General features: G+C 38.5%; 1 protein-coding gene across 9 annotated transcripts in view; it reads left to right on the top strand.

Annotated features, from left to right (window-relative positions):
* NF1 (neurofibromin 1) overlaps nt 1–15775 on the top strand; it is a 292484-nt gene extending 276709 nt beyond the window's left edge. For 8 of the 9 annotated variants that reach the window (XM_074018949.1, XM_005583358.5, XM_005583362.5 and 5 more), the window contains one exon: nt 12113–15775. In XM_074018949.1, the coding sequence (XP_073875050.1) occupies nt 12113–12255 (143 nt within the window). In that variant the 3' untranslated portion in view covers nt 12256–15775. Of the gene's footprint in view, nt 1–9943; nt 11331–12112 lie in introns of those variants that run through there. The other variant, XM_065531193.2, reaches the window with a different exon arrangement.
* The last annotated feature ends 1764 nt before the right edge of the window (nt 15776–17539 follow it).

The following is a 17539-nucleotide window of genomic DNA, read 5'->3' on the forward strand; positions in this document are numbered from 1 at the left end:
CAGTCAGTGTGTTAATAAATACCCCAGGCAATTCTTACGCACACTGGAATCGGAGAAGCACTGCCCTGGGGTCTGCTTCTGGTCTTGCCCATTATCAGCATTTCAGCTGTGAAGGCCAGGGCAAAACTTAAAATTTACTTTTTTTATAGATACTGCAGCCACTGAATTCCTTGCTTTCTGCTTCCCTGCTGATAAACTCTTTAGCATTTTGGAGCTAGGGAACCATACAGGTAATTTAGTTTTAGGCTCACAATATCGTGTACGTTGGGGAGACTGAGTTTTAGAAGAGCTAGGTTAACTGCTTTATATAGTTCTTATCTAGAACCAAGTTCAGGCCCTTTTGTACTGCATTCATTGCCTTCCATGTCTGTTGTCTGTCTGATTATCTATCTACTTTCCCTTCTCCTTCTCTATTTCCTTGTTTTTGTTTGTTTATTGCTAATTCATTACTTCTGTCTGCCTTGCCTTAAGCCCACCAGTTCTTTTTTGTCTGTGGGACTGTTTTCTGGGTTATTGAACAAAAGTTGAAAAGTTTTTAAAGTCTGCTTCATTTTAACCAAACTTTTTGCCTTTTGGGCTACTAAACTTGTGTTAAACATGTCAAAAATGGTTAGTTTTTTTATTAACTTTTTTTACCCAGTCTAATTGTTTGGGAAATTTCTGCCTATCTTTGCCCACTAATGGAGACAATAAAATAATCTGGATGAGAATAAAGAACCATTACAGGTTTCTCTGCTATTTGATTAGTTGCATATGTCCAGTGTTAATTGGCTATTTGCCAGATCATTTGCTTTGGTAAAACAGTCTTACTCTACAACCTCTTACTTAGAATTGTTTATTAAAATCAGAATAGGTTTTATGACTTTGGTTCCAGTTTCAAACTAATGGTGTCTCCTCCATTAACTCTCCAAAGATGAATAAATAGACTGCTACACCTTGGAAATCTCTGACTATACACAGAAGAGATGAGGAGGTTTAAAAGTAATAGAATTACGTGGTATCATGGTGTTCAGCTCTTCCTGTCACTCAATTGTGTGTCATTGGTTTGACAGTTTATTTTACTACATCCAGAGAAAGGGTTTATCTTTTCAAAAGTAACCTTACTCTCCCACAAAACCCATTTGTATCTCTAAATTGTGGGCTCATGTTCACAAAAGGATCCCAATTTATATGCCCCATCACTGAGTTTTTGTCATTTGCTCTTACAGAATAACTCTTAATGGTAAGAGTTGATCTTTTTGTTTGTAAATAGATGTATTGCTTCATATCTTTAGCTCCATCGAATCTTATATCCTTATCTCTTCTTTTTTTTTTTTTTTTTGAGACGGAGTCTCGCTCTGTCACCCAGGCTGGAATGCAGCTGTGTGATCTTGACTCACTGCAACCTCCGCCTCCCAGGTTCACGCCATTCTCCTGCCTTAGCCTCCCAAGTAGCTGGAACTACAGGTGCCCACCGACACGCCCCGCTAATTTTTTGTATTTTTAGTAGAGATGGGGTTTCACCATGTTAGCCAGGATGGTCTCGATCTCCTGACCTTGTGATCCGCCCACTTTGGCCTCCCAAAGTTCTGGGATTACAGACGTGAGCCACTGCACCCGGCCTTTTTTTTTTCCTTTGGAGACAGTGTCTCACTCAGTCGGCCATGCTGGAGTGCAGTGACGCAATCTTGGCTCACTGCAACCTCTGCCTCCTCGGTTCAAGCGATTCCCCTGCCTCAGCCTCCCTAGTAGCCGGAATTACAGGTGCACACCACCACGCCTGGCTAATTTTTGTATTTTTAGTAGAAATGGGGTCTCCCCATGTTGACCAGGCTGGTCTCGAACTCCTGACCTCAGGTGGTCCACCCATCTCAGCCTCCCAAAGTGCTGGGATTACAGGCGTGAGCCACAGCACTCAGCCACCTCATTTCTTTATGGCATTGAGTTTGCTTATATCAAAAAACCAAAAGAAAGTTGTCCAGATTCCTAACTCGATCTGGCGTTTCAACTTTGCTATTTAGCTGTATAGAAACCAAAACATTATCTCCAGCAGCAAAGTCTCAAGCAGTAGTATTTAAAGAAGTTCTTTGTCACTCCCCAATATGGAGCATAAGTTTGATTTACCATCAAATTACCCAACATCAACCTACACTGAGATTTAAACAGATAAAGTTTCCATTGCCGTATTTCAAAAAGCAAATGTTGCTGATCGGCACGCATTCAATCCTTTGCTGCAAATGTTTCATGTCAATGCAAAACTCTTCATTCTAGATCTTTGGTGTTTAGCAGGATCAGCTACTAAGCTGTATTTTCTTTTGTCCAACATTTTCTGCTAGCAAATCAACAAAATAAGAGATTCATGAACTTCATCCTCTTCCCCCCCTCATGCCCCTGCATTAGGTCTTACTTAAATAAAACATTTTGGTAGTATTTAATTAGTTACCAGCTTTGAGGAGAAGTGGTAGTCACTTACATAAAGCAGTTGTCTCTGAAAATGCATTCTTCTTGACAAATTAGCATAGCCTAATTCTCCATCCTAAGGGGAGCTGTTTTACAAGTCCACATATAAAAGTACCTAAATAGTTGTCTTCTGAATCCCTCCCTAGTAGAAATTGAATTTGGCATCAGTGGAGCCAATGACTGCACCTGGGATTCAGTGCATATAGAATTGCATTCACTGTGACCCTTTAGCCAAATGGATGTAAGACTTTGGCTCTTAGGATTTTCTCAAACGCCAATAAGAGCATCCTGAAGAGAATCCATTTACTCTATGATATATAAGAATATTTCAGGTTTGATATTATGATCCTTATTAGGTCTAGTCTAGCTGAGCTGGACATGAATTGAAGAACCAGGATTAGAACTAGAAAATGAAACCCAGGCTGAGTGCAGTGGCTCACAACTGTAATCCTAGCACTTTTGGGAGGCCGAGGCAGGTGGATTGCTTGAGACCAGCCTGGGCAACATGATGAAACCCCATCTCTACAAAAATAGAAAAATTAGCCAGGCGTAGTGGCATGCATTTGTACATTTGTAGTCCCAGCTACTTGGGAGGCTGGGGTGGGAGGATCACCTGAGCCCGAGAGGTCAAGGCTGTGGTGGGCTGTGATCTTGCCACTGCACTCCTGCCTGGGATTGAGACCCTATCTCAAAAAAAAAAAAAAAAAAAAAAAGGAAAGAAAGAAAATGAATTCAATAGGATCCATTTCCAAAGTATCAAAATTTGATATATACTTTATCAAGGTCTCCTGATACTCTTCAGAGGAGAATTGTTATAACTGAATTCAATAAACATTTGAATACCTATTTTGTAGGTGTATGTTAGGTGTATATTAGAATCCTTGGTCACCAGAGACTTGACAGTTTTTGCCCATGGATCTAGGAAGGAAAGTTATTTCTTTCTGATCCATGTTGTTTAACAAATTCTAAGTGTGCACTACTTTTTTTTATTTTAAATACAAGATTAATACTATAGTGCTCTGTAGAAAATACCAGAATTCCAGATACTTACCCTACATACATGTATTGTTTACTACATGCAAGGGGCTCTTAGACCCAGGGGAGCCGAGGAGCTACCAGGGCATTATACCTGCCTTCAATAGAACCGGCAGTAGAATGTACATAGATAACTATTTTGACCTCTATTGTGATACCTGTCATGTTGTACCTGATAGTTCAAAGGTACATTTGTGTGTAAGGATCATGTAATAATTATGGCAAAAGTTTTATAACACATTTTTCACCTCAAAAATGTTTTTAAACAAAACAAGTAAATTTGTGATTTTTTTTTTTTTTTGAGATGGAGTCTCGCTCTGTCACCCAGGCTGGAGTGCAGTGGCACAATCTCAGCTCACTGCAACCTCCGCCTCCCAGGATCAAGCAGTTCTCCTGCCTCAGCCTCCCGAGTAGCTGGGACTACAGGCACCCACTACCATGCCCAGCTAATTTTTGTATTTTTAGTAGAGATGGGGTTTCACCATATTGGCCAGGCTGGTCTCAAACTCCTGACCTTGTGATCCTCCCACCTCTGCCTCCCAAAGTGCTGGGATTACAGGCATGAGCCACTGCGCCTGGCCTAAATTCTTTTTTTACTAGGAAAAAGGCTTTAACTTTTTTTCGTTTGATTAGCTCATTTTACTGTTAGTATTGGTGCATGAATTTTTTAGAACAAGGACATACTTAGTTCATCGTTACTTTAGATTCCTTTCTTCCATTTTTATTTCTGGGCTTCGTCCAAGCCTACCAGTCATCCTCTCACTTTGCTTCTGTAATGTAGACCTTCTTCCTGAGAAGCTGGCTAGATCAGGTAGTGATCATAACATTCCTAAACCAATAGTGCTGATAGCTGTCTGTATGGAGGGATATTTCATCCAAACCGTTTCTCTAAACTTAGACTTAGCTCTGAGTCAGTAATACTTCTGTTTACTAGGTTTGAAATATCTCCCTCTTAGCTGGGCAAAGTGGCACGTGCTTGTGGTCCCAGCTCCTAGGGAGGCTGAGATGGGAGGATTGCTTGAGCCTAAGAGTTGAAGTCCAGCCTGGGCAACATCATGAGACCCCCATCTTTTAAAAGAAAAAAAAGAAATATCTCCCTTTTAGAAGAAACCTAAAGGTCTCTATTTTGAGGCCACTTAAGATCTCTGAAATGATTTTAATGTTTTAGAGAATTATTTATGGTATTACCTGACCTTTTTTTCATGATTTGTTTTCTTTTTCTTCGTTATTATCCTGTGTTTAAGGGAGAAAAATAATTTTTTTTTTTTTTTTTTTTGAGACGGAGTCTCACGCTGTTGCCCAGGCTGGAGTGCAGTGGCGCGATCTCGGCTCACTGCAAGCTCCGCCTCCCGGGTTCCCGCCATTCTCCTGCCTCAGCCTCCTGAGTAGCTGGGACTACAGGCGCCCGCCACCGCGCCCGGCTAATTTTTTGTATTTTTAGTAGAGACGGGGTTTCACTGTGGTCTCGATCTCCTGACCTTGTGATCCGCCCGCCTCGGCCTCCCAAAGTGCTGGGATTACAGGCTTGAGCCACCGCGTCCGGCCAGAGAAAAATAATTTTAAATTGAGTGATTTCTTGGTATAATTCTTGCTAATTTTTAAATCTAATTTTTAGCTTAATTCTTAATTTAAACTAAAATTCTTAATTTTAATATAAATGGTAAAAAAAAATACATCTACAAAGTTGTAAGTTCTATCATTTATTTACCAATTGTAAAATTTAGGAAATTAATGGTCAGAGTTCAATAATTAAAACCAGATTCCTTCTGAAAACCAAGGAACATTATAATTATCTAGCGTCTAATTGTACTGCACCCTTTTTTTAATCTTATGAACATCACTCACTTGTTTTTTTCTTCCATTCTTTGTAAAGCTTCTCTGCCTTGCTCTAAATCAGCAGTTTTCATGCACCTGTTCCCTCATCAAGGTACTCTTTACTTTCATCATCTTTGCACGAAAATACTGCTTACCCAACAACACTCATCCTGGGCACATAGCATGAGACTTTACTCACCGGTCCCTGTAAGCTCAGTCTGGCTTAGCCACTTTAGGAACTTGTAAAGCCACCACTTTATAAGGTCTTGGTACTTAACAGGAATTGCAGGGCCAGTGTCTGGCCTTAGTTAAGGAGCTGCTGATACCCACCCTGAACAATGAAGATGCAATCCCAGTCCTGGACTAACAAAGGCAGATTAATAAGAAACTCAAGAGAGAGTTAATAGAGAAAGAGCAGAATATGTGGTTTGATGAAGTTTTAGCTTAGAAAATAACTTGTTTTCCCCAAATAGAAAGCCAACCCCAGTGTTTCCTCAGAAATTAAAGCTGCCTGTCTATTCAATCACCTGTGGTTAAAAAAAGGAATATGACTGGGTGCAATGGCTCATGCCTATAATCACAGCACTTTGGGAGGCTGAGGCGGGCTTATCACTTGAATCCAGGAGTTCGAGACCAGCCTGGGTAACATGGCAAAACCCTCTCTCTACAAAAAATATGAAAAGCTGTTCACAGGGCTGAGGTGGGGAGGTTGAGGTGGTGGTGAGCCAAGATCGCACCACTGCACTCCAGCCTGAGTGACAGAGTGATATTCTGTCTCCAAAATACATATATATATATGTATATATGATTTTACATATATATTTTATATATACATATATTATATACATATATAGATGCCTTTTCTTTTATTCACCTGTAATTATTATACAAAAAGATTACACGTAAACAGAAAAAGAAGTGTTAGCAGTTGGTGAAAATCGTTTTTAAAAATTCTTTTTTCTTTTTGAGACAGAGTCACTCTCTGTTGCCCAGGCTGGATGGAGTACAGTGGTGTGATCTCAGCTCACTGCAACCTCCACCTCCCCAGTTCAAGCTGTTCTCCTGCCTCAGCCTCCTGAGTAGCTGGAATTACAGGCATGTTCCACCAAGCCTGGCAAATTTTTTTTCTATTTTCAGTAGAGACGAGGTTTCACCATGTTTGCCAGGCTAGTCTCGAACTCCTGACCTCAAAGATGTGCCTGCCTTGGCCTCCCAAAATGCTGGGATTACAGGCATGAGCCACTGCACCAAGACAAAAATTCTTATAGTTACAATTTGGTATATTTAGCTCAAAATAAAGATATTTCTAAGTATATATTTAATATGCCTCCACGAATGTATTTACTGTAGCTTAAAAACAGGCTGTAGCTACCTTTTCTTCTATGAAGATTTATTCTATTTTGTGCTTATTTATATTAGCTTCACTAATTTTACAAATTCTAGCATAAAATTAAAGTCCTAGTATTTGTTCTAAAACTCCTTTGTATCACCTGATCTTTTACTACAGATATTAGGAGCATCTTAATTTGTGGAGTAATTATTTTATCTGTGTGCAAAAATTCTTCACATATTTTGTCTAACAACCCTTTGAAATAGACAAGTCTGCTGTTACCCTTAACTGACAGATTAAGAATTAGAACTAAGTAAGAGTACCAATCCAAACAAGTCTCAAAGCTAGGTCTTCTGACATGTTTGACTTCTCCTGTACATAATAAGAGTTTTCTAATAAGTTTGCCATATTGCATATGAAATAAACTAAATGCAGATTAAGGTAACCTACTAGTGCTGCTGCACAGGTGGCAGGAGATTTCAGTTATTATTAGTCTGTCATTTTTGTAGTATAACTTCTCACAAATTACCTAACCCGTTTTTCCTTAGCTTTTCAAGAGTTAAAAGTGATTCTGTTCTTTTATTGTTTCATGATACTATTATAACTGATTATTTCAGTTTTGGAAACCAGAAGTGTTTTTTAAAAATGGATGACTACAAAATTGTCAGGCTGGAGCTACATCACTAGTTGTAAAAATACACAAACCTTGGTACCTGCCTTCAAGGAATTCATGTTCTAGCAGGGAAGATAGACATATAACTTAAATAACAATAATGTAATCTAATGCTTTTCCCCAACTACTCAAATTCACTAAATTTTGGCCAATAACACCTTCTATTGAGGATTTTGTCTTTATCTGGAACCACCACAATTTATTGAAACATAGTACTATTGATACACTGCTGTGCAGAATGTCCAGCTGTTTCTGCTCTGCATGTTTATAACTGGCTGCATGTTTGACCACAGTGTGTCTGTGGGGTCATTTAAGCTAGCAAATCAGGACCACAGAAGTTTAGCTTTATTTCCTTTGTGTGGTAGCCTCTGGGTTTCTGTCAGCCACTTCGTAGTTTTTTCTGTTCGTGTCCACCAAAGGCCAGAAGGGAGAGCCAATGCTTTAGGGGCAAAAGAGAGACTAGAATACAAAACTTTAAAGGGCCTTTGATGAAAAGAAGTGCAGCACCAAGGCCTTCTCACCAACTTAAAATACAGCATATACCAGTGCAGGATGTGTTCCGTCTGCATTGGAGCGGTCTGTCAGATAATCTGAGAGTTTTTCCTATGGGATTTTGAAGTGAAATCCTTCACCAGCTTCTAGAGAGATTTCTAGATGTAATTTTAGGGGATAAAAAGAAAGAATGCTGCCAAAATTCTTACAAGTGAGAATTATGCTTAGAAACTTAAATGCCAGAACTAGATACTATGATCATTCTGTTTCATACTACCTTGGCTTTTTCAAAATATATTTTGGTGTAAATATAATGCATTTTAATTGTTTTTTTAAGTGACTGTCCAAGATTTTTGTTAGTTTCTCCTTTGATCCTTACAGTAAAACATCTTTGCTGTGAAGCTGAACTTAGGAATCACAGTCACACCACATTTACCTACGTATGATTTATACAGTTGGGTCACTAAGTAGGAAGAAAACACACATTCCAAAAACAAGAATTTAGATGAAAAATGAATTTGAGAATAGAAGTAGAATATCAACTTTTGACATAGTGTTGAAGCTTTTGGTTATGAGGGACAGGGCTGACAAGTCACTCGTACTTTTACATTTTTAATTAATGTGCTCATTAGGAAAAAATTAGAAAATTCAGAAAAATAAAAGGAAAAAGTTACCCACCATCCTGTCATTCTAAGATAGATAACCACTGTTTATTAACATTTTGGTGCATTTCCTTCCAGTTTATTTTCTTTGTATAATTGAGGTCATAGTATGTGAACAACTTTATAGCTTGTTTTGTACCCTCACATTTAACAGGAGATAAATAAGGCCTTTAAAACTATTTGAGGTTTGACCGTTGTTTGCTTCACAAAACAGAAAGTGGAATGTTCTTAGCACTTCTGTGAAGATATCTTCACCCTAGTGACTTCATCTACATTACTACAATTTATGTAATTTTAATTCTCAAGAATAACACTGTGCCCAAACAGAAGCATTGCCACGCATGTCGTGACTGTTTTCCCCTCAGAGTAGGCCATGGTCTAGTAGTAGCAAGACACACAAGAACAAGCCCCAGGGTAGCAGATTGCTGGCAGAGAGCCACAGGGCCTTCCTAGTGGTCATCCTTGCTTCATGCCCGTCCTGCATGCGGACCAGCTCCAAATAGTTTCAAACCTTTGTCTTTTTAAGGTCCTAGTTTTGCCTGAATCTTATTTCCTGTTAAACAATTCAGAATTACTGGACTTGAAACTTGTAGGCCAAATGCAAATTTAAGGAAATGGAAGGTCAAATACGCTGATAAATTCATAATTTTAAATGGAGGATGCCAAAGGGGAAAAAAAAGTTTATCTTTTCAACTAAAAATATTATACTACTCCCTGGAGATCAGGGATTGCATGCTTTGGGGCTCTGAATTACAGGGATCTAGCTATCACATTTTAAAATGGAAGCATTCCGTTCATTCAGTATTAATTGAAAATAATTTTTCAATGTATTGAAAAAATAACTAGATTTTACAGGAAAACAAAAATGAATAATAATGATCTTTATTTACCCTTCTAGGTGTTTTTACTTAGTAGAGGAAATAAGATGGATGTACAAGTTGGGAAATCATAGGCAAGTTAATTTAAAAACAAGGAAAGAGAAAATAGTTCTGGCAAGAGACAGAATAATGCATCATGAAGGAAAAGGAGATGAGAAAAAATATGGGTTGAATTTTATCTTGTAGAGATAGGCAAGACAATTAAAAGAACCTGCACAAACATACATCCCAAAGTTGTTCAAGGCACATTCCAGAGATCATGAGCAGCTTTCTTTCAATTTTGTTATTTCTTTTGTAAATAGCTCTGGAGAGGATGCAAATAAATATATAGAAGAGAATTTAAATTGACCAGAATTCTGTTACCCAGAGAAAAGTTCCATGAATGTTGCTAGTCATCTTTCTATGCATATTAGGTTAGATTAGATTAGAACATGACTAGCCTTAAAAAATTTAATAAGGGTTTTTTTAAAAGATTTGAATAGAATAGATTTTCAGTGGCAGTTCAGCTATGCTCACTTCCTGGAGAAATGTCGCTAATGTTTTTTGTTGCACTCATATGCCTGATGCAGTGCACATGTTCATAAATAGTCACTGACAAATGCCCGTGTTCCTTTGACAGCCTTTCAGATTTTCAAGACAGCAAATCCTGTTGAGCCCGTGTAAACCAGGCCATGTGCTTACAGATGCCTGATACTCTTGAGTTGAATTCTGACCTGAATCCAAATGAAAGATGAGTGGCTCCTAGAGGGAGGTCATCCCAAGTTCATTTCCTGTTCATGAGCCAACAGATAACTAACTGGGTAGATCTATGTACATTTTGTGTAACATAATGAATACTTCTTGACTTGAAATAGTACTTTTTGTCCAAAAATGGAAATTTTTCCATTCTAAGATTTAAAATTTCAATATATAAAGAAGAATAAAGTAGAAATTACCTGAAATTTTGCCATACAGAGGTAAAATGTATTTTTTAGTCCTTTGACTTCTAACAGAGATAAAATATTTTGGCAGATGTTTACCCAGCCCTACCCCCTCTCCCCACAGTGTGTGGGTGTTTTTTTCCTACTCCAAAAATTGTGGTCATCTTTTTGTATCAGTAAATATCAATCAGTAATGTACATTTTGATACAAATTACTAAAACGTTCTGCAGCTATTTGCTCTCCCCCCAAAAGTTATGCCAGAAGTAGGTATAATCAGTCTAATTTTGGGGGTACATTTTATTGATGAGTAACAGAAAAGTTTACAAATTGCAAGTTTACAGTTTAATGAACTTTTAAAATGTAAACACACTTGAAAATCCATCATCTACATCAAGAAACAAAACATTACCAGCACCCCAAGAAGCCATCCTCATGCCCCCTTAAGTCACTACTTCCGCAAGGGTGACCACAGTCCTGTTACCCAATTTGTAATCTTTCCTAATGTGATAGGTAAAAATAAATATCTTATTTTAGTTTCTGGTTACTTTTCTGAAGTTACTGCTTAGATTATTTATAAAATTAATTGGGATGGGGTGCAGTGGCTCATGCCTGTAATCCCAGCACTTTGAGAGGCCAAGATGGAAGGATTGCTTGAGACCAGGAGTTCAAGACCAGCCTTGGCAACATAATGAGACCCTATCTCTAGACAAAATTTTAAAATTAGCTGGGCATGGTGGCATGCACCTGTAGTCCTAGCTGTTTGGGAGGCTGAGGCGAGAGGATGGCTTGAGCCCAGAAGTTAAGGTTATAGTGAGCTGTGATCACACCACTGCACTGCAGCCTATGCAACAGGGCAAGACCCTGTCTCTAAATAAATAAACAAATAAATAATCATTGTTAGGCCCGGCTTTTGGAGTTTTAATCTCCTCAAGAGAAATAAATGGCATCTGTTTAAGGTTGCAGAATGTGAAATGACTTGCCATAGCTGAAAAGAAGCAAAGATTCTATAGTATGACCTTTGTGATATATTATTTTCTCAGTAAATAGTTTCTTTGGGACAAGCACTGTGATTTAAAAAATAAAAAGCATCTGAGTTTTCTTTGAAGAGACAAATTTGCTGGAAAGATCAGTACTTTCTGCTGCTGGAGAGTATATTCTGTTTATAAACATGAATGAGGATATGAATAAGGCTAGAAGCTGACCTCTGCTGGAAGTTTCTGGTATGATTTGGAGGAAAGAGCACTAGTCTTCCCTGGTGGCTGCTAGCCTTTCATTTAGTTCAAGCCTGCCTGCCTCTAGCTTTTCCTTGCAACTTCTCTTTTCATTTTTCTTGTGCTATTTTCTGCTATGATAGCAAACTTTGCCTAACAAAATGTGAAGTTTTCCGTGTGACATTAACTTAAACATTCTAGCAAATGACTATTAAAATGAAATGTGCAAAAACAATTTGCCAGATTGTATCTTATCACAAATATAGTCATGTGCTGCATAACAACATTGCAGTCAACAACAGAACACATATAGACAGTGGTCCTGAAAGATTATAATACTGTATTTTTACTGTACCTTTTCTATGTTAGATATACAAATACTTAGCATTGTGTTACAACCACATACAGTACACAATATGGTAACCTGCTGTACAGGTTTGTAGCCTGGGAGAAATAGGCTATACCGTATAGCCTTGGTGTGTAGTAGACTATGCCATCTAAGTTCATGTAAGTACGCTCCACAATATTTGCACAGGCAAAATCGCCTAATGATCGTTTCCTAGAATGTGTCCCCATTGTTAAGTGACACATGACTATAATGAAATTCAGTCCTGGAAGGAAGAGAAGAAGTAACTGGCTATTCTGTTTTTCTCCAGGAATCGACAAGGAGAACGTTGAACTCTCCCCTACCACTGGCCACTGTAACAGTGGACGAACTCGCCACGGATCCGCAAGCCAAGTGCAGAAGCAAAGAAGCGCTGGCAGTTTCAAACGTAATAGCATTAAGAAGATCGTGTGAAGCTTGCTTGCTTTCTTTTTTAAAGTCAATTTAACATGGGCTCTTCACTAGTGACCCCTTCCCTGTCCTTGCCCCATCCCCCCATGTTGTAATGCTGCACTTCCTGTTTTATAATGAACCTATCCAGTTTGCCATGTTGCCAGATGATCAACTTTTGGAAGCATTGCCTAAATTTAATGCTGCCTTTTCTTTAACTTTTTTTCTTCTACTTTTGGCGTGTATCTGGTATGTGTGAGTGTTCAGAACAACTGCAAAGAAAGTGGGAGGTCAGGAAACTTTAACTGAGATCATCTCAATTGTAAGAGAGGATAAATTCTTGAATACTGCTACTACTGGCCAGCAACGAAAGCCATTTGCACAGAGCTCTGCCTTCTGTGGTTTTCCCTTCTTCATCCTACAGAGTAAAGTGTTAGTCCTATTTATACACTTTTCAAGATACAAGTTTATGAGAGAAATAGTATTATAACTCCAGTATGTTTAATCTTTCAGCTGTGGACTTTTTTTTTAACCTTACAAAACTGAAAGAACCATAAAGGTCAAGCCTCAGTGACTTGACACCATAAAGCCACAGACAAGGTACTTGGCAGGGGAGGGCAGGGAAATTTCATATAGTGGATTCTTAAGAAATACTAACACTTGAGTATTAGCAATAATTACAGGAAAATAAGTGTGACCACATGTATCTTAACATTACTGAATTAAAACTATGGCTTCTAAGTCCTTACCCAAACTCAGTCATCCAAACTAGTTTATTCTTTTTCTCCAGTTGATTATCTTTTAATTTTTAATTTTGCTAAAGGTGGTCTTTTGTGTTTTGTTTTTTGTAAACCAAAACTATACTAAGTATAGTAATTTTATATATATATGTCTATTTTTCCCTCCCCCTCTTCTTTCCTAAATAATTCTGAGCAGGGTAATCAGTGAACAAAGAGTTGAAAATTATTCCCAGAAGGTAATTTTCATAGATATTTGCATTAGCTCCATAGCAAAATGGAATGGTACGTGACATTTAGGGTAGCTGATATTTTTATTTTGTTAAATAATTTCCAAGAATAGAGTATGGTGTATATTATAAATTTCTTTGATAAGATGTATTTTGAATGTCTTTTAATCTTCCTCCTCCTCTCCAAAAAAATCGGAAACCTCTTTAAGAAAACATGTAGGTTATATATGCTAGAATTGCATTTAATCACTGTGAAAAGACTGGTCAGCCTGCATTAGTATGACAATAGGGGGGCCATTAGAGTTGCTGCTATACGGGTGGTATGGATTATCATGGCATTGGAATTTTCATAATAATGCAGATCCAATTTCTTTGTGGTACCTGCAGTATACAAAATAATTTTACTTCAGTGAGCATATTGGTATCTGGATGTTCCAATTTAGAACTAAACCATATTTATTATGAAAAGATATTAATCCCTCTACTCCCAGGTTCCCTTTATATGTTAAGATATAATGACTTTGAGAGGAGGGAAAATAAACCTAGGGGAGAGGGGAGTTTCCTGTAGTGCTGTTTCATTAGAGGATTTCAGTAAATTAAATTCCACAGCTAATTCAATAAATAATGGTACATTTAAGTGTTCTGATTTTAATAATATAATACATTTCACATTTATCCACACAGTAACAATGTAATATGTTAATGTAAATAAAATTGTTTTTGATACTCAGAAATAACAAGAATTTAATTTTTTTAATTTGTTTACAGTCCTGGGAAAAGTAAGAATTATTTGCCAAAATAAAAGGAAGGAAAACTGTAGTGTTCTTAGTGAGTTTACCATAGCATTATTGGAAATACTGAAGACAGGTGCAATTTACTAAACTTTTGTTTTTAAACTATTGTAGAGGCTGCATTAGAAGAAAATGTCTATAATGACAGAGCAACTAAGACTATATATAAAAGCTGAAATTAGAACTGAGTTTAGAAATAGATCAGTAACCCAGTGCCAAGGATGCCAAGCTGCCATCATGGTCTTGGCTCTCCCACAACCCAGTGTTTCTGGGGTAAGTTTCACAGTTTCTAGGCCCTAGAATAGCAGGCAGTGTAAGCCTTTGATAACTTTAGTTCCATGTTTTTCTTTTTTTTGTTTGTTGGTTTGGTGCATATGATAGTGGGTGTTATGCTATTTTGCTCTTCCATCAAAATAGAGAAACTTGCAGAGGTTTTACTGTTAAAAATATCGATATTTCCATAAACAAGTTTACCAAGGTATAGTATTTCATACCCCCTGAAATGATCAGCGTTGGCACAAATCAAAATTGACCCGCTTTTGAAATGCAGAAATACCTTTGACTAGTAAGTACATCCTAGGAATTTGAAAACTTACTAAGGTTTAAAATTTACCTTGTTTAAAGAACTTCTGACTTTTGAGGAAAATCTAGCTTTCCAAGTAACTAAAATGTACATGAGATAAACCTCTCACCACTATGTGTCCCGTGAGAAATGCAACACTTTTTTAGTCTTCATACTTGTAATCTATAAAAGAAATTCTGAAGTTTAGAGCAAGTTGCCCATTTTTGTGTAATTGACATAAGTTCTGTTAAGAATATTGTAAGTAATTTGTTTCGGTTTGTAGATGTTTCCCCTGACTTGTTAAAGAGGAAAACAGGAACTCAGTCATGTTTTTGTCCTGGATAATCTACCTGTTATGCCAGTACTCACGTCTGAGGGGCGTGCCCTTAGTTGCCAAGATGCAGATGCAATTCACTAGATTTGGGGCAAAGTGGCTACAGCTCTATCTTCCATTCACTCAACACCTGTTCATGACTGAGCCAGGTGCCCAGGACACATCCTAAACAGTCAGCTTCTATCCTGTGTCCTAGTCGGGGAGACAAGAGTGCCAGCCAGCAACCCTCCCAGGTTTGTAGGTTTTAGGGGTTTTCAGTGTTGTTTGGGGTTTTTGTTTTTTGGTTTTGTTTCTACATCCTTCCCCGACTCCCAGGCATAATGAGGCATGTCTTACTCAATGTTATGCAATGGATTTAGGCAAAAATTCATTCTTAGTGTCAGCCACACAATTTTTTTTTAATGCAGTATATTCACTTGTAAATAGTTTGTGTAAAATTTGACAAAAAAGTATATTTACTACACTGTAAATACATGTGATGATATATTGTATTATTTTGCTTTTTTGTAAAGCAGTTAGTTGCTGCACATGGATAACAACAAAAATTTGATTATTCTCGTGTTAGTATTGTTAACTCCTTTTTGCGACTGCGTTACATCATTTAAAGAAAATGCTGTGTATTGTAAACTAAAATTGTATATGATAACATACTGTCCTTTCCATCTGGGCCTAAACTTGGGCAGTTCCTTTGTCTACAACTTTGTTAATACCGTAAGCAGTTGTACGCCAGCAGGAAAAATACTGCCCAACAGACAAAATCGATCATTGTAGGGGAAAATTGTAGAAATCCATTTCAGATCTTTATTGTTCCTCACCCCATTTTCCTCCTTGTGTATGTACTTCCCCCATCCCCCTTTTTTTAAGTAAAATGTAAATTCAATCTGCTCTAAGATATGAGGAGTTATTTAATTTCTTCACATGTATCAAGTTCTGTTTTCTTACTTCCCCCCAGTCCTCCCAATCTTTTGAAACATTAAGGCCATTTTCTTTAAGGATGTTTTTGGCTCTCCTACTCCCCATGAGAAAGATCCACTTCCAGAAGTTCTCCACACTAAAAGTGAAATATTTTGGTGAAATGCTTTTTTAGGGCCTGCCAAACTCAGGTGAGTCTATTCTCTGGGATAGGCTGGCTTCTGTTAAAATGAAGCCAGTCAGAAATGTCCAGGGCATCCCAAGATTGACCAGAGGGCAGTTCTCTCCAACTTTTCAGCTTTCCTGCTGTAGAATCTTCTGTGACACTAAACGTGTACACAATGTAAACCACCTCCCCTGGCTCAGCTGCCCCATGTTACTATTTCACTTACTTGATTATGTGGAGTACCTCCCCCAGTCAGTGGAGAAGGAGCACAACCCACACCCAGTGTGCAAGACAGAGCTATCCTCAGAAGGGTAACAGTGTCCGATGTTGAACAAAGGACTAAAAAAGACCATGTGACAGATACCTACAGGTCTGAGGCAAGTACTGGTCTGTTTATGGGCAGGCTTGGAAAATAGGGGTACCTCACCTGGAGAGCTTGCTAATACACTGGTCCCCATCCCAGTCCCCCAAGGTAAAGGCAGACTTTCCAAAGATGGGCTGTTGGGAGAAAGAGTGTGTGTTTAAACTTAAGCGATTTTACTGAGCACCCAGTGGTTTAAAGACCACTGGAGTAGAGAACTGAAAACTCAAATACTGCAAATAGCTGCCTTTTCCCTGTAGCCTAAAGCATCTTAGTCCAAACTAGGGGATGTTTTTAGGGTAGTGACCTTCTAGATCAGAGCTCTCCCTTCCTGGACAACAAGCTTCCTGAGGACATGGGCCACTTAGTACATCTTGTATGGGCCTCTCTGCCTGTTGTTTGCTTTGCTTTCTGGGACACCCTTAGGCTAGTCTAGCAATTCCAAACCTGCCTGGCTTGAAGAGCTGATTCCCATGGGATTTTGAGGAGGGGTCAGAGGTTCTGGAATAATAGTAAAAAACCTACAACCAAGTGGTAGCATCTCAGTACTCCTCTTCTTCCACAAAGTAGTCCATCCCCACCATCACCAAGGGAAGCCCCTAGTGGTGGTAGGCATCTTGGGAATTTTCCTTCATTATGAATTATCCCTTGACTACCAGTGGCACTTCTTAACCTGCTCACTGCTCATCAGAACAGCCTCCGACAGAGCTGCATCCAAATTCTTTAAAGGGCAATTAATTGCCCCAAGTAATCTGCCAAACCTGTCTTCGTTAGAAAATCAGTCTTCATATTCAGGTGAGTTCCACTTAAGACCCTTCTAGCTGCCATTTTAAAAGAAGCTCTTTTGCAATGTTGATTATGTTTCTGTAAGTATTAGAACCGGCCGGGCGCAGTGGCTCACGCCTGTAATCCCAACACTGGGAGGCCAAGGCGGGCGGATCACTTGAGGTCAGGAGTTTAGGAAACACGGTGAACCCCGTCTACTAAAAATACAAAAATTAGCTGGGCATGGTGGCTCATGCCTATAATCCCAGCTACCAGGTGGCTGAAGCAAGAGAATCACTTGAACCCGGGAGGTGGAGGTTGCAGTGAGCTGAGATTGCCTGAGATTGTCTTAAAAAAGCAAAACAAAACAAAAACATACTACAGCAACATAGTCACTGTTGGTTTGAATCTCTCACATTTTGTTCTTTCAGAAGTGCTGGCTGATCATAA

The sequence above is a fragment of the Macaca fascicularis genome, chromosome 16 (genome assembly GCF_037993035.2).
Source record: "Macaca fascicularis isolate 582-1 chromosome 16, T2T-MFA8v1.1".
NCBI lineage: Eukaryota > Metazoa > Chordata > Mammalia > Primates > Cercopithecidae > Macaca > Macaca fascicularis.